At 35.9% G+C, this 21,394-nt stretch overlaps 1 protein-coding gene across 9 annotated transcripts in view; it reads right to left on the bottom strand.

Moving 5' to 3' along the window:
- Positions 1-533: 533 nt before the first annotated feature.
- Positions 534-21,394, bottom strand: part of LOC18429714 (RNA helicase family protein) — a 33,249-nt gene continuing 12,388 nt past the window's right edge. For 4 of the 9 annotated variants that reach the window (XM_006838997.4, XM_088849976.1, XM_088849977.1 and 1 more), the window contains exons 6-15: positions 10,746-10,962; positions 9,519-9,873; positions 8,381-8,584; positions 7,418-7,578; positions 5,871-6,056; positions 4,600-4,831; positions 3,697-3,908; positions 3,421-3,555; positions 1,080-1,276; positions 534-952 (exon numbers count right to left, since the gene is read on the bottom strand). In XM_006838997.4, the coding sequence (XP_006839060.2) occupies positions 1,093-1,276; positions 3,421-3,555; positions 3,697-3,908; positions 4,600-4,831; positions 5,871-6,056; positions 7,418-7,578; positions 8,381-8,584; positions 9,519-9,873; positions 10,746-10,962 (1,886 nt within the window). In that variant the 3' untranslated portion in view covers positions 534-952; positions 1,080-1,092. Of the gene's footprint in view, positions 953-1,079; positions 1,277-3,420; positions 3,556-3,696; positions 3,909-4,599; positions 4,832-5,870; positions 6,057-7,417; positions 7,579-8,380; positions 8,585-9,518; positions 9,874-10,610; positions 10,963-13,769; positions 14,262-21,394 lie in introns of all 9 variants that reach the window. The other 5 variants (XM_088849981.1, XM_088849979.1, XR_016042998.1 and 2 more) reach the window with 5 other exon arrangements.

Raw genomic sequence — 21,394 nt, 5'->3', positions numbered from 1 at the left:
GACTAATTTTTATGATCAAAAGTGAATAAATAAACGAAATAAGAAATGAGAGAGCACAGTGAAATCCTTAACGATTTTTTTATGCAGCTTGAAAGAAAAATTAAAAAAAAATCTTCCACAAAATAAAATGAGAAATTTGGATTCTGTACGAAATTTACCCTAAATTCTTCGAGTATCATGTTACACATGTTTACGTAGTTTATGTGACATTCTTTGTGACTATCAAGAGAGAGAGTGAGGAGTTTCCATCTATCAAACGAGGACACATTTTATGTTATGGCACATTCTCAATGATTATTGTGTTGGGAAGAGAGAGAGATTGATTCTCATCTTATGTTAAAGCTAAAACACAACTAACATAAATAATATATCATGTCAGGATTGATGAGCAATTGAACTCGTTGAACTGGACATACACATTGTCATGATTCAAGCAAGTTTGGGTTTGACTGATTACCGTGGAAACAGTTAGAATATCATGTCCTAAGTTCAAATCCTACCACTGAACAAATCATGCAGAAAAACCAGAAAAAGATCATAAATTATAATTAATATATGCGAAACAGAGTATAATTTACATTTTCTTTCCCTCGCAAATGTCCGCTGGAAAATAGCCTAACAGTTGGAAAATAATATTGCACAATGCAATTTCTGGATAAGCGCCGGGTTGTGCGCGATTACACCAACCGTCAACTTTACAGCAAATGAGCATGAAGGCCCTATCTGTAAAACACAAAGGCAATTTCCTTGGCCTCTTATCTGTCATCCACTTCCACAGCTTGAGAAACCCAGGCTTTAATCTACGAATTTTGAAGTCTCCAATGAATCAAGAGTGTAGATTAGTTTTAAGGCCACCAATCTGCTTTCAAAATAATTGGGTGACTGGGAAATATTCAGGGCTCCCCAAGCTAGTTTTTCCATGCTATAATCAGAAATGCAGATGTTCCATATCCTGCAAAAGTACCGAGAAATCAGTGCAAATCACATCAATTCAAGCAGTAAGCACATGATACTTCCTCAAAGCCACTAGCAAATGATACTTCCTCAAACAATTATTCCAGATAATACTGGAAACCTACCGATGTACAACAATCATTCCTTGTTCCCATAGTAATGTGGAGCAAACTCAGACAACCAGAGGGGATCTATTCGACTTATGTTACGAATATAATTGTGATTTGTTCGAACCAGTTCATTGAAGATAATACAATCGGGCTTTGTCCCAAATAACACCGAGGATGGATGGATCTGTACTGTCTGACCAGAAGCCATAGCCCTGCGGAAATTTATGCAAACCCAAGGTTAATATAGGAAATATAGAGGGAAATTATCAAATCGACAGCCCACCATTTTTTCAAAAAGAGCCCTTGTCTTCCAACCTAATGTCGAAGCAACATCAATATGAATACAACTACAGGAGAAGACAAGGAATTCTCCATTTGATCAACAAAAGCCCTAGAGCAAGGATCAAACGTGTTCATGGCTAAATTAAAACAAGAATCTAATCCATTATATGAGTTTCAAGTTGGAATATTTACGGTTAATGAGAAAACATTATTGGTTTTGAGAAAATGACTTGATTTAATGAAAGTTTTCCGACTCATGAGTATAATTTCATAATATTTAGTGCAAATCTTTGGAAATTTATACAATTTGAATTGCAACTATAATTTTGCCTGAAAGATATTTGCCAGAAAGAATATTACTAGGTCAATATTCAAGGGTGACCGAATCAAGGTATTGTTAGTGACCAAATCCATTTTTTCTAAAAATCCAGTGAATGCAACAAAATCTCCATTCTTAACATTCTCCAATCCTTTATTGATCCTTCCTAATTGAACATCGCTCCGGATAAGAATATGAAAAACTATCAGGTTCCAATTACATTTATCTCTTTATTGAACCAATTTTCAAACACTTGGTATTCACGATCCGCTATCAATTCAAAGACCAAATTTGTAGTGACGTTGTCGCCGTAAATTTACATGACAAATTCTCCTTAAATCCACTGATAAATTTACTCTGAAAATTTCACAGTAAAACTACAGTGAGTATCAAAAAAATAATTCCAGTAACTACAATGTAAATTCACCGATATTCTTTAAAGTGAATTTGTCATTGTGAATTTTCAGTAATAAACTCAATAAAAACCAGTTGATATTCTTTCCAGTAAAGCTAATGCAGCAACTTAATGAACAAAATTCAGAACGATTTTCACTAAGTACTATAACATATACTCAAAATCCAGAAAACTTTGATAATTAAGCCTCAATTCCCCAATACCAGTAAAAACTTCTTATTAACTGTAAATTTTCCTACTTCAATCATACAATCAATAAGATTCTTGTAATTTAGCTATATGACATTCAATTGTTGCAAAATAGGGGTTTTGTTGATTGACAAATGGAGAATACCTCTTCTTTGTCTCTAGTTGCCCACAATTGAGGTTGCTACTGATATCTTGAACTTGGTCTTGTATTGATGAATGCGTGCAATAAGATTAACAAGGTTGGAAACTGTGTGTGTGTGTGAATGAGAGAGAGAGAGAGAGAGCCTAGATAGGGGCTAATTTTGGGCTGAAATGGGATTATAACATTGAGAAGACTCAATGGATTTAGAACATTGACGGGGCTCTTTTTCAAAAAAGAAAAAAATGAAAAATCGGTAGCTTGTGCAGAAGGTACTGGTGAAACTTCTCTCTTATCAGCTATTGCAGTCTGAAAGCAAAAAAAAAGGTGATACATGAAAATCTGAGTTATCCTTTCTTTCTTTTTTTTTTTTTTTTTTTTTTTTTTTGGAGGGGGGTAGTTTGATATGATAATTTTTTTTTTTTTTTTTTTTGGAAGGGGGGTAGTTTGATACGATAATTTCCCAAATAGAAATACAAAAAACCATGTAATCAGCAAACATGTTACTAAATGATACCCAGATTAGCATAAAATATGGACATTTTTTTTTTTTTTTTAATTGTTAGCATAAGAGAAGGACTTCCTTTTTCTTTTGTCCTTTTTAACTTTTTTGAAATGTAAGAGAAGGACTTCCATTCTAAACAGCAAATAAATTAACTTGAACAATACAGACAAATTTACAACTGGAAGATACCATGATTCGACTATAGCATAGCTTTATAGTATGAGTTTGATTTTTTACATGATGATTAACTGATTATCTTTTCCATTTTATGCTTTCATCCATTCAAAATTATATACACAAGTGCCCATGAGCATATGTGCACAAACATACAGAATTTTTGCGGCTGACCCACTCCATGTTGGATCTCAATCATTGAGTTGATCAAACTCATTCTCGAGTATGAATCCTAAATTTTCAAATAATGCTTCTAAGAAAACAACAATAAAGAGATTTTGTTTTTTATCTTCCAAAATATTAGATAATCTTAGGTAAGATGTTGTTCCAAACCTGTACAATCCATCAGGCTGCTTCACTGCAGCATTGAGGAAGAAAGACGCGGCAAGGCACCTACGAAACTGGTCCATGTCTTGCCCACATGAAGTCACATTCAGACCCATATTTTGGACATGTCCCAAAATTTGCCTACAACAAAAAATAAAAGACAAAAAATATCAAATGTTAATGCGGTAGAACCAGACAACCAGCAAGAGCATATTAGAATGAGAGTTTTGTGCATAGAGAGCAAATACATGGACAGGAAATAATGTTGGTAGTGTTGGCAACCTGTGAATCTCTCGAGCATGCCTCAAAGAACGGCTATTAATGAAGTTCTCCCTACACCATTTGTTTAGTTTTTTTTCGACCGTTTTATCCCTAATGGTTTCCTGATTCCCCATTCTGCTTTTCTCCAAACTCTCTACAGAAGCTCGACATACATTCAACAATGTGATATGATCTCCTTCTTGGCTAGCAAAGCATTTCCTAGCTGCTCTTGCCTGAGCATCAAAAAACAAAATGAGCTCAACATCATAGTATAGTAACTATTTTTTGACATGTTCACAGGTATATATAATAGGTAGGAATTGAATTTGGGACGTCATATTGCAGCTCTGCTACCCTGACAACCCAAGCCTCAGGCTCATTCCTCATGCGAAAGTAGACTACAAATCCTAGCCATAATATTAGCAGTAGATAACTGACTGTACGTTTGGATACTTCTACTAAACTGGCACACTGGTGGGCTCGCTCTCCATGGCTTTCTTATAAGTCATGTTAACGAAACCTTTTCTCTATCAAACTAGGCAAGTAAAAGATTACCGATTTTAAAACCACATAATTAGTTAGAGTGCCAAATTCTAAACCTGAGTATAAAGTGTATAGTGTTGAACTTGTTATCCAGGAGTGTGTTTATTTTTAAGATAAAAAAATTGATTGAAAACAAACAAACAAAGAAAATGATGGATGCCTGCAGGGAAAGCAGTGAAAAAGTTACTTTCCCCAAAAAAAAAAAAAGCAGTGAAAAAGTTTTAATATGCATGATTTCATGTTGAGGGAACAGAAATAGAAAAAAAAAAAACAAAGGGGGGGGGGGGGCAAATGTGATTCCATGTCGTGGGAGGGAAAAAAAGAAAGCGGGAAAAAGAAGGGGGGCAGGCTAGAGAGAGAGAGAGATTGCTCAATAAATACCTCCTCCATCTTCTCACGAGGAGAATAAAAAATAGATTCCACCGAAAGCATAGAAACTATTATTAACATTTCTTCCAAGCAGTTGAGCTTGCTTGCCACGATAAGTCCTTTGGCATAAATTGGATCCAAAGGTAAGCGCGCCATTTGGAAACCAACAGGGTCTGAGAGTTTGCCTTCAACAGTCAAAGCCCCTAATACGTATAAGTGCTCCAAAGACTTCACCACAGCCATCCTATTAAACAAACCATTAGTGGCTGTTAACAAACCGTTAAGAGTGATCATTTTGAACTACAGACTTCATTTTGTTTCTCTCTTTTAGCTATATTAGGTTGAGTCTCTGAGGCACAAAATAATTTAACTCATAATGTCATCAACAATTTATGTAATTTCAGTAATAATTTGGAAAATGCCCATGGCTTTCCAAAAACATGACATGAATCAACATAAACTTTAAGAAAAGACGACTATCTACTTATCCCCACTTTTAAATTTTTTACACAACATCATCAGCATCATCTAAACAGCCATCAACACGAAATCATTTCTATTGATTACGAAAGAATCACTGGTGAGAGTGTTGGTTATTTCCAGAATTTGAAGTTAAAGGACATCATTTGCTAAGGATTCAATACAACAAGGACATATGTTCTACTGCATTTTTATGATCGTCATATTCACTTTGGTCAGTATTCCACTTTCATGATACAGACAAGGTTTTTGCACTTCAGAAAGATGATAGACATAAATGCTCGAATTTCCACAAAACAAAAAAAAAGGAAACTGTGGCCAATGCATGTCCAAGAATGTCATTTTCACTTTCATTAGTGTCCCAATCATGATACAGAACGTTGTGGAACTTCAGAAAGCAGATATGCATACATGCTCAAACTTTTAAAGGAAAAGAAATTGGTTGGAGAAAAGATGTAAGAATAATTACAAAAAACCGTGGATAGGGAAAATCGCTAGGACTGGGGCTATTTAACTCTTCAGAAGGATTTCTACAACACTTGGTCCAACAACTTTGCATGTACAGAACCCAGTATTCGATTATTTGATGATCACAAAGACAAAGTCCAATTTTTTATTTTTTTTTTTTTGCTTTACTAATAAATTTCTGGAAATGGCCAGAAAGGTACACTGAAAGCAAACCACCCCGCTTAAATGCTTACCCAAAGTTCAGTTATAAATAAGTAACATCCCAAAATTATTCCAAGTGATAAGGCCACAGTGCAAAATAGAGAAGCAAGAGCTGAGCATGAATGGTTGCTCACCTCGAAGGTTTATCCATGAAATCAAACCCAATAACGTCATCAATCCCCAGAGCCTTGAGCTGTAATACCACGTTTGAAAGGTTGCATCGCTTAATCTCTGGGATAGTGGATTCAGCAAGCTTCCCAAACTCATCCTCTGTATACAGCCGGAAGCACTTCCCAGGTACTTCACGACCTGCACGGCCACTGTGTTAAACTCATGTTAATTTCGTGTTCAATGAAATTTCATAAAAATAAAGCGGAATCAGTTTCCATTGCATAAATATCAGTATTATAAGCATATCAATAAACCAGAAAATAGGTATTATAACATCATAAGCAACACATTTTTAAAATGATAAAGATAAATATATTTTACAATATCAAGCTAAAAAAGAAGAGAAAAGCAATATTTCTTGTCTAACTGATTTTAACTGACGTAATAACAAGTTTTTAAACAGTTTAGTCACAACTCTGATTGACTAGATGAAACGACAATCTCAGGATGAAATATTGTAGGGCTTGTCATAGAAAATGTGAATGAAATAGGTCAAGTGGTCTATGACTTGGCCAGCAATCTCCTGCCTTATTAGTGAACCTTGTAGTAGATCCTTATCAGTGGGGCCCGGGCAGACATGCCTAAGGAGGGTCTGGGCGCCCACCTAGTGTCACCCCTTAAAAAAAAAAAAAAATATCCACCCAAACAAAAATTCAGGCCTCTCTCTCTCTCTCTCTCTCTCTCTCTCTCTCTCTCTCTCTCTCTCTCTCTCTCTCTGTGTGGCCCATGTGATCTTTACATATAAGTTGAAGAAGAAGATGGCCTCCAAGTGTTCAATGCGCGCCTCCCCCTCACTCACACACACACATACACAAACAAAGATACATATGGACCCATGTGGTCCCTTTTCACATGTAAGAAGAAGAAAAAGAAGTAAATTACCTCCAAGTGTTTGATGCAAGGTCTCTCTCTCTCTCTCTCTCTCTCTCTCTCTCTCTCTCTCTCTCTCTAGCAATATATTAGAAGTAAAAGAAGAACGTCCTCAAGTATTCGAGACCTCTCTCTGTCACAAATATGAATCCAAAAGTAAAAAAGAGGATGATCTTCAAGAATTTCATGCAAGGCCTCATGCACGCACATACGTGCGCGCCTGCGCACGCACAAGCACACACTACAAACATACACACACAAAACAACAAATGCCCCCCACCCCAACCCCTGCCCTTAGACCGCCTAGGGATCTAGGTGCCTGACTATGCCTTTTTGAACATTGACCCTTATAAAAGAAATGAATATCCAAAGGAGAGATGTTTCAAAGAAAGAGAAAGAAGAAATTGAGGAATTACAGAAGAACATGGATATCCATACAACTGAAACAGGTAAGGGCCACATCCCACACTGAACTTGGGTCTGGATCCCAACTTACCCACTAAAAAAACAAATGAATTAGCCATTACAAAATACTTGATCACTCTCCCCCTCCCTCCAATGGCATTACTTTTTTATATACAGCCCCTGATAAAAGTGATGTGCTGAGATGCCCCTATACGGATTGGGGAAGTATGCTCACCTCCTTTGAAGTGCCTGTGCCTTTGAAATTGGTATTATAACCAACGATTCCATCCCTGTCCGTGGGTTGAACGAACGAGCTTTCACTAATCCAGTATCTATGACAAATCGAATTCCAGGAATGGTAACAGATGTCTCAGCAATGTTTGTTGCCAATATAACCTACAAGTTTTGGAAAAAAAATTTATTAGAACAAAAATAATAAACTATAGATATATGGACTGGTTTTAACAGTTGATCGCTAGTGATCCAATTTTCTAGCCCCTAACGACAATCAAAAGTTACAGAAGACGATTTTCAGATCTTCAGAGTAATGGTAATTAAGATGCTCAGTACTTGTACAAAATAGTTTTCAATGAAAGAAAATTTGACTACCCGCTGCATTACACGATGATGGTGACTGAAGCATGAGCAAAATGACCTGGAGTTACAGTATTTCCAGCGCTGAACATTCGCTCTTTGGAAGCTGAAGGGCAGTCACTTAATAGGGCATGCAAAAGTTCCAAAATGGAAACATAACTTTATTATTATGAAACCTTTTTTTTGTACTGAATCTAGCCCTATAAGAGAAATGACCAGTTGGAGGTTATGGGTAAAATAACCAGACTCACTAAGCAAGAAATAAACCACATACATTTCCAATAGTTAAAAAGGCATGGGATGCAAAGATCCATGCAAGGACAGGAAGCAGATCGTTCATATGAATTTCAAGAACATGTAAATTTCACTTGATACAATCTATGGAAGAATATGCATGGCCATCATTCAGTCTTGAGCAAAATTTGATAACGGACTTGCAAGAAGTTTATGACAAACATCATATTATAGGTGATTTGCTTAAGTGCTAACATAACAACAGCATCTTAAAATATAGAGCTCATTGGGTGAATAGATATTGCTTGGTAGGTACATAAGAAAACATTTACTCACAATAGACAACAAAAGCACGAGTGACACTCTTTACCTTTCGGAAACCATCTGGTGCCGGTCTGAAGACTTGCATTTGTTGCTCTGAAGGAAGAGCAGAATATACTGGAACTGTTAGAATCTTTCGAGAGTCTTCAGATAGGTGCAAAGCTCGCTCTCGCACAAGTCTTTCCACAGATTCAATCTCTTCTTGCCCAGTCAAGAAGACTAGAATATCACCTGGACCCTCCTCTAGATGGATCTAATAAAATAGAAATAATTATGAGATTCACAACACAAAAGTCTTCCCTCATATGTTCTACAATAATTGGCATAAATATGCAACTCAGAACATCAAAAACATCAATAATTTCCCACGAGTATAAATTAAAAAGGAACAGAAAGTAAAAAGACAAGGAAGAGTACAGTATGCAATAAATAGTACGATCCTTCAAGAAAATATTATGTTCTTAGTGACACAAAAAGGAAAAATACTAAATGCACATAACATGTAATTTGGCAGGAACATAAACAGTATGTAATAAATAGTATGATCCTTCAAGAAAAGATTATGTTCTTAGTGACACAAGAACGAAAAATACTAAATGCACATAACATGTAACTTGGCAGGAACATAGAAAGCACATCCACCATCCAGTTAGGAAATGGAAAGTAGAGACAAACTATTATACAAACCAGTGATTAAAATCATGGAACCCGAACTTGCAAGGGTATTGAGCCCGAGTCACCCAGTCCGGCTCAGACAAAAACGGTGGTCTGTTAACAAAGAAATATGGTTTAGGGTGGGTCTCAAGGCGTCTCTATCATTTTTCTTCTGGAATCATTGGGGTCATGATCTGGGCTCACTAAGGCGAGCCCCAAGTTATGATATTTTTTTAATGAAGCTCCATCAACACCGCCATTTACATACAGAGGTTCATTCTCATAGTGATATACTCCCAATATACAAATCATTATATAGCAAAAGAATGACATGACCATTAATAAAAGAATTTAACAAATGATGCATAATTTTATTGAAGGAAAATGAGAAATCCATACACCATATAGAAACAACTCAGAATGTGTACTATCATTTGTTTATGTAACATTTAACAAAAGGCAAGGAAATAAAGTCAACTGAATGTAACATACACGCAATAAGAATTTTAAAAAGAGAAAAGTTCATTGTATACCTGAAAAATAGTTATTAAAGCAGCATCAATATAGTCGGACTCAGGAGAGTAAGTATATAGTATATCGACAGGAAATTGCCGGCCTTGGACATGAACAGCTTTGGCATTACCCAAATATTCAGAAAATCCTCTAGCATCCAGACTAGCAGACATAATAACCAGCTTTAAGGGAAGAACTTTTGAGGTATGAAAATCCTTAGAATCAACAAGACACTGGTTGGTGGGGGATCTCAATCTTGCACGCTGTACATTTTTTAACAAACCCAGTAGCACATCAGTATGCACCGTTCTCTCATGAGCTTCATCGACTATTATGACTGAATATTTAGAAAGACGAGGATCCAACAGTGCTTCCCTGCAATTTCATAATAGTTAAAAGCAGTACATTATCAAAACAAAAAAATAGTTAAAAGCAGTAAGTTCTTTGTGAGAAGTTATTTAGTCTTTTCTACTGATAAATGCATTTCATAATTAAACTACATTCAGTATTTACCAAAAAAAAGAGTACAATGCAAGAGACATAAATATCTCTGTTATATTCCTTCACTAAAAAATAACCTGATTACATCAAGAACTGCCATATTACAAGAGAAATGCCCATGTTACATCATGAAGACAAGAAGTCCCACAAAAACATCCCTCCTCAGTAGAACCCTAATTCGATAAGACTATTCACATTTCACCATTTACTTAGCCTAGCAAGGAAGTTCTAAAAACATTATAAAGAGATACTGCATCCTTAGTTTCCACAAAAGAGACAATACTAATAACATTTGTGCCACCGTTGTTCTCTGAGGTTCCCCATAAAAATGGCTTTCTATCAGCAAATCGATAAGCACGATCATAGACTGATACTTCATTGCCTCTGGTAGGCCAAATATTTCTAACCTTCTAATCCATTGGCAAACAAATGAAGTATATATATTTTATACAAAATACTCAGCAATAGATGCCATATTTTCTTAAGAAACAAAAACCCTTCAAGTGCCATTTCAAACAGATTTAAATACTATCACCACCATCCTGAAACAACCACAATTTAGTTGAATATCATTCATAACCGGAAAGACAGAGAACAAGGACATTTCTTACACTGAAACGTACCCCCCATGACAGAGAGAATTAGAGCAAAAGACCAATCGTGGCGTCAAACATTTGCAACTTGAAATAGCACACAAAAATTATTACTCTTGCTCAATGTGAATTTTAAGAAGCACAAGGCAGCACCTCAAAAGCAATCCATCAGTCATATACTTGATTCTTGTTGTGCTAGATGTGACATCTTCGAATCTTATTGAATATCCAACCTTCTGGCCTAGCTCAATGCCACATTCCTCTGCTACACGCTTTGCAACAGTAACAGCAGCAACTCGTCGAGGTTGAGTGACCCCAATAAGCTTTCCATCACGACAAAATCCAGCATTAAATAAAAATTGAGGCAGCTCTGCAGAAAAACACTTGCCATAATCAGCAATATTTTTAGCCAATGTTTGAAAATTGGGCGAGTACACTCAGACTCGCCCACGTTACTCAGGTTCGGCAGGGTGCTGAGCCCAAACCCCCCAAAACTCAGGCCCCCAGGGGGGGAGGGTTGGGGGCAAGAGGGGTGTAACAATAAATACTGTATAGACTCGCCCGAATAATGTGAAACTCGGGCAGTTCAAAGTATTCAGGTGAATAAACTGAGGCGAGTCATTATAGAACTCAGCCAAGTACCATGCAAGTTTCAGTTTAAAAGGGGGCACAGAAATCTGCAACCCTTTTCTCTTCATCCCAAGCTTTGACGACTAGGGACTGCGCTTTGAGCCCAAATTGAGTCTATAATAGCTTAATTTTTGCCATATATACATCTAGTAGATACAGTGGATTAGAGAAAAAAAACTCAGATTTGACAAATTTGAGTGATCAAAAATTTCAGCTAAGGGTTTCTGAAAACCCAAAAAATTGCAATTTTCTTCACAATAGATGGTGATTCCCAATGAAATTTGACCTCTAAGCCTATTTTTGGGTTCTTCATCCAATCATAGGCTTTTTTATTTTTTCTTTGAGGAAAGGTTAACTATCCAACCATGGGCTTAAACACAAAAAATTAGGATCTGAGAGATCTCTAATTCGGAATCTCCCCAATCTAATATACCCAAAACTCGTTCCGAGGTTTCACTTAGGGCCGTCTAGGGAAACATTCCTGAAAATTGGAGGTATCAATTTGCAACAAGCATAAAGATCTCGGAACCAAAAGTTTTGCTCGAAATTTTGGGTAACTTTTTTTTTCTACTTTAAATTCATTAAATTGCCTGATTTTTTTTAATAATTTTAGTTCATCTAGCATTATTTCTGTTATTGTTGCATTTTTGTGGCAATCTATCACAAATAAGTGTAACATTCAAGTTCTTTTTTCAAATTCCTTTACACAGTTTTTACAAGTGTACAAGGATATACTTCTATGTATGTATAATGTTCAATGTTTTTCTAATACAATGTTATCATTTAGATAGTTTTAAAGGTTTTTATGATCTAGTGTACAATTGTTTACAAATATTTTAATTTGTAAAAGTATGTTGGTTGGGGTTTATGCCTTTAGCATGTCTTTTTTAGGTTTGGGAGAAGACGAGGGACGATCCAGTATGGCAAGATGAGGTGAAGCTGGTGGAGAAGGGTATGTGCTGAAGTGTGATCATTGTAAGAAGCTTATGACAGACAGTACTAACCACCTAAAATAGGTGTGGAGACATAGGGCAGTTGAGGAAATAGGGCGTAAGGAATATGCAACTTGCAACTTATCAAGAGTAAGTGGAGGTAGAATTCAAGGCCCAAATGGAGATGGCCAGTGGAATCACTATAAAAAATAGGGAAAATATTGTGTTAGCCCCATTTGAAAATCGAGATTTCACGTCAAACCCTCTATCCTTTTTCCTTTCATGTGGCATTGGCAATTTGATGGTAGATTTCAAGGACCCACTTCCATGCACCCTCTCGTCTGTCCTATTCTTTTACCAAAATAAACCCACTTGACTTATTTCTCATCAAGTCCATATTTTACTATTCCCATTTCTCTCTCTCTCTCTCTCTCTCTCTCTCTCTCTCTCTCTCTCTCTCTCTCTCTCTCTCTCTCTCTCTCGGCTAATAAGACAAAACATTATGAATTAATTAAATAATTATAGGTATTCAAAATGTTCTCAGAGGATAAGGATATCTCTTTACTTGGAAAAAATCATTGACAAATTATCATTAACAAATTAAACAGAAAAAATCAGCAACAAATTATCCAAGTATAAGGATATCTCTTTACTTGTAAAAATAAAAAGAATTACTGAGGACTTGGCTGATATTATTCTCACAGAGGAATTCGGAAAAGGTCAAGACTATGCTATTCTAACAACAATATTCTGTGTACAAGAGTCCTTGGACCATCTTGCAGATTCTCTAAGATGGCCACTGGAAGAAAAGATAAAAGAAGGAAAAAGAAAACCGGAGAAAGAAATACTACAAGCTGCTTTGAAAAATAAAAAAAAGGGAGAACGCTCAAGACAAATACCATAATTGCCTTATGAGGCATCAAAAGAAATTAGCAGAAAAGCTCAAGCGAAATATCTTACAGAAATCTGGAACTATTTTCACGATTTAACTTATTAGAAACAAAAACAAAGTTGTTGGCCAAAAAAGGTCTCCCTGGAATACATCTTCAAGACAATGAAGAGGAAGAATTATTAATGACAGCAGGATTAATTTCAAGCTTTTATCTCGAATCTGAGGATAAAAAGGGAATTCCTAAGATGTTGCCTTGCTTCCTAAAAACCCTTACAAGACCTCTTTTTGTTGGTTGTTGCGATGCCATCCCAGAAATTTACCAAGAAACATTATTTGCAACCCATCATGTTCTTATAATTAACCTTGGAGAAAGAAGAGTATTGCCTTTCCCAAACTCAAAAGGATTATTTTATGAAAGAAAATATTCTATGTAAGAGCAGAAGGATTTAAAAATATTTATGAAGTTATACTAGCTCATTCTTATGATGAGACATGCAAGATCTTTCATCATGAAAGAGTTACTATAAGTAGCCCCTCTAATTGGACTCCAGCCATACCACAAGAGTGGTATGAGAAATTAGAGAGCTGTGAAATGTATCTCAATACGATAGAAGTAGCCCGATTAAAAGGGAGTCCTAAAACAAAACAAAGACTGTCAAAGAAAAAGAATGATAATAAATACTATCAAATTCATAAAGATGAGGGATCAGATTTTTATGATACCTTAGATGAGGTGGGACTGGCAAATCTCGATAACATGATGGAAGGATGAGCTCATAGCCTTAAATCAAGATTATTAGTCTTAATTACTCTTAAAGAAAAGAAGCAGAGATATTTCTCAGACGAATGACCTCAGCATACTAACACCTTTCCACCTAGCTGCTACCAAAAGATTCTCTGATGCCAACCAACCCTAAACGCAAAAAGGAATCCCGTTACCTTTCTGAGCCCTCTGACAACAAGATCACCTACCCAGTCAAAGCAATCAATAAAAGATACCACTCGTACAGCCACATGCCGAAGACAGTTTCTCAAAGCCACCAAATGGCATAAAATTTTTAGCCACCCATATAAATGAATCCAAGCCCTCAGCTCAAGAGGAAGATTCCCGAAGCTACCTGTTTGTACCACCTACTGAAAGAAATAAAGTTTAGAAGCCACCCAATGACACCTGGACGCCTGACGATAACCATGCCAAAAAAGCTAACTGACCACCTGTCCAAAGAGAAGCAAGGCCTTATCAAGAAGGATGCCTAAAACCTCTATAAAAAGGGCAAAAGGCAAGAGATCAAAGTATCGGACGATCAAACGAGGAAGTCTCTCCTCTCTCTTACTCTCTCCAGCTTTTTAACCTCTCTCTCTCTCTCTCTCTCTCTCTCTCTCTCTCTGTTGGAGTGAAGTGTCTCTCTCTAAACTCTTTGCTTCTCTTCTCTTCCCAATTTTCTTTCATCCATTTGATTTGATCAGAGTGTTTGTTAGAAGAGTTGTATACAGAAGGATTGTCCGTGTCAGATACGTTATCCGGCCAAGAGCCTATCGTGTAAGTTTATTTTCCCATTTCTGAGTTTTGTTACTATGCAGCTCTAATAAAATCAAGTTTATGATTTTACGTAATTCTTATTTTTAAACTTCTTGTTCATTACTTTCTGCTTTTGGTTTGCTTTTCAATGTCATTTCAGTAACACGTATGTATTTTTTACTATTTATGTCAGTTTTATACTAATTATGTCCATAACACATATGCACATTTACTATTCGTGTCAGTCTAATAGTATTCATCATTTAATCTTTAAGCTCCACGAAAAATCCTTAAACTCCACGCGAAAAGTTGAAGTGATCTCATTAAACTACATTTGATAGATTATACTATTCATCGTAGGTAAGCGGTTGCTATTCACATAATCCCTCAGCACTATTCATGTGCACTATTCATCCAGCACTATTTTCTTGATATTATTTACATGTACTATTCAACCAGTACTATTCACTGATACTATTCATAGTTACTGTTCATTGTGCACTATTCACACAACACTATTCAATGCGCACTATTCACACATTAATTAAGCTTTTTGTTAGCATTATTCGCGCTTTGTCGAAATGGTATCAGAGCAATGTACGCACTCAAACTATAAGCTCTATTTTCTTAGATTTTTACCCAATTCTTGCACGCTTCAACCAAATGGTATCAGAGCCAAAGTTGATCCAATCAAAGCATAATGATCCGATAAACCCCTTAGTCAGACCCAATTTTCCTTTTAAACCTGTAGTTTAAAAAGCCATATTCCGATTAGAACCCAGTCTAAAGCCAAATTCTAGTCAGCTTCAGTACTTAGGTTGTTAACTAGAGTTTGTCACTAACTAGGTCTTCTGAAAGCTAGTTTTGCTTTAGAAATAGTTTTGTTTATAGTTAAAATCTAACGGGAGGTGAGGCCAACCGATAGCGGTGGAAGCCAACCTATAAGCAATTGTCTAGATCAGTAAGGGAGGCCGTTGCATGCCCATTTGAGTTGATATAGGGCTTATCAGGCCGTTTGTGCATTGTGACGATTATTGTTAGGCAAACGTTTTAAGCTTAAGGAAAGTCAGACGTAGTAACTAAAGGTGTTAGATGGAGACTTTGAACCAAACTAGGACCGAATCCGAACTAAAACAAGAAGTTTTAGACAGTAGCAATTCCGGATTCACAAATTCTAAATACTGAAGAACAGGAGTTTGAATCTTTAGTTGTCCCAACTAATTGGAAACTACCTACCATAAAACGCACTAGTATCTATAGGATAGGAACCTTCAACCTTAGAGCTAAATACACAGGACATGGAAAAAAATTTCATTAAAAGATGACCAAACACTCATACAATTATTTGATTTAAATTGTTAAAAGAAAAAAGAAAATATAACTACATACACATAGGTACCCTACAAGTGTGGCTATAAGATCCCTAACTAAACAAGGTCTAAATACAACAGCATTAGCCTGTGTTCAGGATAATTGACATCTAGATTTTCAGGATTCTTTATTGGGAGTCATAGAAGTTAGCCTACATTAAGGCCCAGTTTATTTTAATTGTTATCTTAATTATAATTAAGCTTAGGTGATCCCAACCTATTAAAAGGTCTTACTTTAACTATAGGAACTCAAGGTTCAATATGATACCTGGATCTCAAAATGTAGCTGTAATATATATAATATATTATAGAGTACTTAATACACTTAATCCTAATAATAAACATATTAATACAAGAGGTTTTACGACTCTATTTGAGTCGAATATTCATAATAAAGCTATAACACCAAAACAAATTAAATGGGAAGACGTAAGACTCCCAGAAAATTGGAAGCTGCTACCCGGCACCCTACATAGAGGTGACAGACAGCTCCAAAGCACTGAAATAGATTATATTAAAGAACTACCAAGAGGAGAGGTGCAACTTACTTTTTAAGAGACACCTTTGAGACTAGAAGCACCACCTAGAAACTCATTATAATTAAGACACAAAACAAATACAGAATCCAATTATGATAATAATAGTAAAACAGATGCACCGAATAGTGTGCAGAAAACAGTGTTGGGTGAATAGTGCACAATGATTAGTAACTATGAATAGTGTCAGTGAATAGTGCAAGATGAATAGTGCACATGAATAGTATCAAGTGAATAGTGCTGGATGAATAGTGCACATGAATACTATCAGGTGAATAGTGCTAAGGGATTATGTGAATGGTGATTGTCTACCTACGATGAATAGTATAATCTATCAAATATAGTCCAACGAGACCACCTCAACTTTCCGCGTGTAGTTTAAGGATTTTTCGTGGAGTTTAAAGATTAAATGATGAATAGCATTAAACTGACATGAATAGTAAAAGGTGCATACGTGTTACTGACATGAATAGTATAAAACTGACATGAATAGTAAAAAATATTGACATGAATAGAATAAAACTGACATGAATAGTGAAAAATACATGTGTTTTACTGAAATGAAAAGTGAAAAGCAAACCAAAAGCAAAAAGTAATGATCTAGAAGTGTAAAACTAAGAGTTATATAAAATAAGAAGTTGATTTTATTGGAACTGCATAGTAACAGAACTCAAAAATGGGAAAATAAACTTATATACATGACAGGCTCTTGGCCGGATAACGTATTTGTCACAGATGTATACAACTCTTCTAACAAACACTCTGACTAATACAACAATTTTTACAAAACACATAGACACTACTTACATTTGATAGAGATCAAATCGAATGGACGAAAGAAAATTGGGAAGAGAAAAAGAAAAGAGTTTAGAGAGCGAGAAACCTCACTCCAACAAAGAGAGAGAACAGAAGTTAGAAAGCTAGAGAGACGAGAAACTTCTTCGACCGATGCTTTAATCTCTTGCCTTCTACCCCTTTTATAACAGTTTCAGGCATCCTTCTTGACAAGGCATTGCTTCTCTTCGGATAGGTGGTCTGTCAGTTTTTTTAGCATGGTTATCCTTAAGGATCTAAGTATCAATGGGTGGCTTCTAAACTTTATTTCTTTCAGCATGTGGTACAAACAGGTAGCTTCGGGAATCTTCCCCTTGAGCATGTGGCTTTACAGATGGCAGAGGTCTTGGATTCATTTACATGGGTAGCTAAAATTTTTCTAATATCTGGTGGCTTCGAAAAACTATCTTCAGCATGTGACTGTAGGGGTGGCATACTTTATTGATTGTTTTTAACAGATAGGTGTCCTTGCTGTCAGAGGGTTCAGTAAGGTAGCAGGATTCCTTTTTGCTTTTAGGGTAGGCTGGCATCAAAGAATCTTCGAATAGCAGCTAGGTGGAAAGGTTATAGTATGTTGAAGTCATCCGTCTGAGAAATGTCTCTGCTTCTTTTCTTTAAGAGTAATTAAGGCTAATAAGCTTGCTTTTGGACAAATAAGCATTAGACATAAGCCTGAGTTCAGTCTTCACCCTGACTCCAGTGTTCAGAGTTGAACAACTTGTCTTCTGTTTCTGGGTCCTCCATTTCTTCATCAAAATTCTGGGACATATTTTCTTCATCTCCCATAAAATGTTGCTCAATATTTCGTTTCCCGAACCATCTTCCCTTTATTAATATAGGAGGGTCCCTTTCTTTCTCAATATCAAATTTCCATCTGATTATCCCTGGGATATGTCTTTCCATCATGAAATGCATCATTGAATTATCATTATATCCCACTTTCGCATAAAAAAGATCTAAAAGTCTTTTTGGTAAGATTTCCATTTTTGCCTCAAAATGCTTCCACCAAACTAAGAACCAATTCGGGAAAGATTCTTCGATGCAACTTTCACAGCTCCAGATCATCCATGTATGGGTATAACCCCGATTTTGATAATATAAAACATTAGTCCAGACATCCATATAATCAAAATAATTTATTTATTTTAAATATGCTGAAGAAAATGATCTATTAGAATTCTCTCCCTCTATAAGATCTTTCCATAAATATATCAGGTTACCAGCAGTAAACTCTTCAAGTGATAATACTTTTATTATTCTGAGCTTTGAATAAGCAATTTCGTTTATAGATCTCTACTCATGCTTTATATAAGCCCTATTAGTTTGAATTAAAAATTTCTCATAACAATCTCTATCTTTTTTCAAAGTTTTGACTGGGAAATACGTCGTTGGTCCCATGCATTTTTTAGCAGGTTCAAGAGGGGTTACTGATAGATCTTTGTCTTCGACTGTTAAGACTTTTTGAAGAGAGAAGAATCTAAAGAGAGTTATTTTCTGGTCTTGAGGGGAATATCCCATTGTTGCTCGCTTATCAATGTATTCTATAGCCTTTTCCTTAGGGTCGATCTAGGCCATTCTGCAAGAATTCACGAGTTAGAAAATCAAGAAGAGAATTATTTTCTCCTTCAACATATTTGATAAAATGGCCTGCCATCTAGCAAATATTTGTTTTGAAGCTACATTTTTAACATCTTTTTCTAATGCTTCTTTGGCAGATTTGCAATCTATTCTAAGCAAGAATTTTTTATTTAACATATCACTCTGAAATTTTAATATTACTTTAACAATGGTTAATACTACCCTTTTTGTTGTTGAATAATTTTGTTGAGCATTATTCCAAGTTCCTGAAGTAAATCGAACTAATTGTTCTTTGTCTTTAATTTTTTGCTTCAAAATACCTCCATATCCCCCTCAGAGGCATCTGTTTCAATGATTTTGTCTTTAAGGTTTAAGAGCAAGGTACGCCCAATCCTAATTGGTTTTAAGGGGAGGTGCCACACAATGGCATGCCACTTAAGTTTATAAAGGGGTCTAGAAACTCTAATTGTGTTTAAGCTACCCAATATCCTAATTTTGTAAGGTATAGCCCAAGGAAGCTTCCTGACTCAGAAAATTCAGCAAGGTCAATAGGATTGGAGTGCGCCATCGGTTAGCAAATAGCTTGTGGGGTATGCTAAGTCCTGTGGGGATGACCTTAAGCATTCGTGAGTAAGTCTTCCCAGCTGTTTATATTATTTTTAAGTCATATTTCCTTATTTATTCTGAACTTTCAGGAACATTATTTGTACTTAAATTGTTAGTGGAAGTTGTTTTTTATTCCTGGATTGGGTCTATTCAATTTGGCAACAAAAACAAAGATTTTTGGTTATATAGGGTTTGTTTTCCTATTTACAGTAGTGTATTGTGGCTATTTTAAATTGTGAAATAATGTCTATAGTTAGATTGTTGTAGTTTGTAAATTGCAAATGGGTGCTTTGCTATTTTAGCTTGCTTATTACACAGATGCACAAGGCCCCAATCTCTTGGGAACTAGTTGAGGCCACTTAGTTCCAAGATAGAATTCAAACTTCCATGAGTTATAAATCGTAGTATGACTAGCATGGCTGATTGTACTGCAATTTGACTAGTTTGTATTTGTTTTGTTAGTAAAATGGCAAGAAATACATTGGAGGCAACAAACCCAACCAACAGAAGATTGCATTCAGGATCCTCTGTCAAATTTGTTTCATTATAGGGTGTTAGAGAAATTGGAGTACATTCAGGAAAAGGTTGAAACTTGAAACTCGAGAGGTTGCACAGGCTAGTCTGAACTTGAAGTAGAGGCAATAGAGGAGGGAGAAGAAGGTTACAATCCTATCAACTTGGATTACATATTCTAGGAGGATCTAATAGAGATATGGCTGGTGGAGCGTGAAAGACCAGCAATCAACAAGAGGGATCTTGAAGATGGACTTGCTAAGGAGCCAGATGACATCCCGAGAGGTGGGACGAGGAGAGTCAACCAAAGCCAAGGGAAGCAAGATGATGATGGCTAAGATGGTGGGGCCTATAGTGGAGAGGAGGAAGAGGAGGCCAAAGATATTGGGTGGGAATGTTAACGTACTGCCCAACAGAACCACAGAGGTGGCCAACAGAGGCTGTGGCAATGGTGAGTAACAGAGCCAACGCGGCAATGAGCATGACACATGAACCAGCCTTGGCAACTATGGGTTAAGGACTGCAAATTTAGGAGGAAGACCCTCCCTAACACCAAGGTCCATAATTGTTTCCACAACGCTCCTTTTGGTATTAGAGTGCAAATTATTAGCATTCAAGTACTCTCTCTGAGACTTACAGTGTATATCTGTATATAAATTTGACCTTTAGATCTTTATTCTTTAATGTGAAATGGAAATTGATATACCTCATTTGAATTATCACTGGAATGATGGGAATTCTATATTACAAGGGTGCGGTTTGAATAGAGCCGAGGCTCTAAAAAATCAAATTAGAGCTCAACTTCAAATAGTGTCAAGAAATGTGGTTTCAATAGTGGAAATCTTGACTAACCTTAAAATGTATTTTCATCTATAATTATAAAATTTAAAGCTTCAAAAATAGTGTAGATCCAGCAAATCTATGAAAACTTGAATAATTTAAAAATTGACGGTCGAAAAATGCGTTACAAGATGCACTATTTCCAAAACTTGAAATCCATTTTTTCCTCCAGTCTGTGCATCTTGATGTCGAGATGATCAATTTGAGGTTATTTGAGCATCAAAACAACCTCTTCTAGTGAAATTTTTGAGGTAGGCTTTAATTTGATTGTTTAGAGCCTAGGCTCTATATAAACTTTTCCCATATTACAATATGTATTTTTAAACATAAATCATAGTTACAATATGTTATAAGGGATTATTAAATAATTTCAGTAAGTATTCATCAAATTAGTATCATTTTCTATCTTTTGTACACTTGTATTATTGTTTCTAATTTTTTAAATTTTACCACATTTTCTATTTTTTTATTTTTGGGATTTTCCTTTTTTTGGTTTTTTAGGGCTTTTTCAAACTCAACATGTACTCGGACAAGTCCACTCGCTTGAATAAC

Source organism: Amborella trichopoda, chromosome 10, assembly GCF_054954075.1.
Source record: "Amborella trichopoda isolate Santa Cruz 75 chromosome 10, AtrichopodaSantaCruz75HAP2 v2.0, whole genome shotgun sequence".
Classification (NCBI taxonomy): domain Eukaryota; kingdom Viridiplantae; phylum Streptophyta; class Magnoliopsida; order Amborellales; family Amborellaceae; genus Amborella; species Amborella trichopoda.
This window is presented reverse-complemented; position numbering and strand designations above follow the sequence as displayed.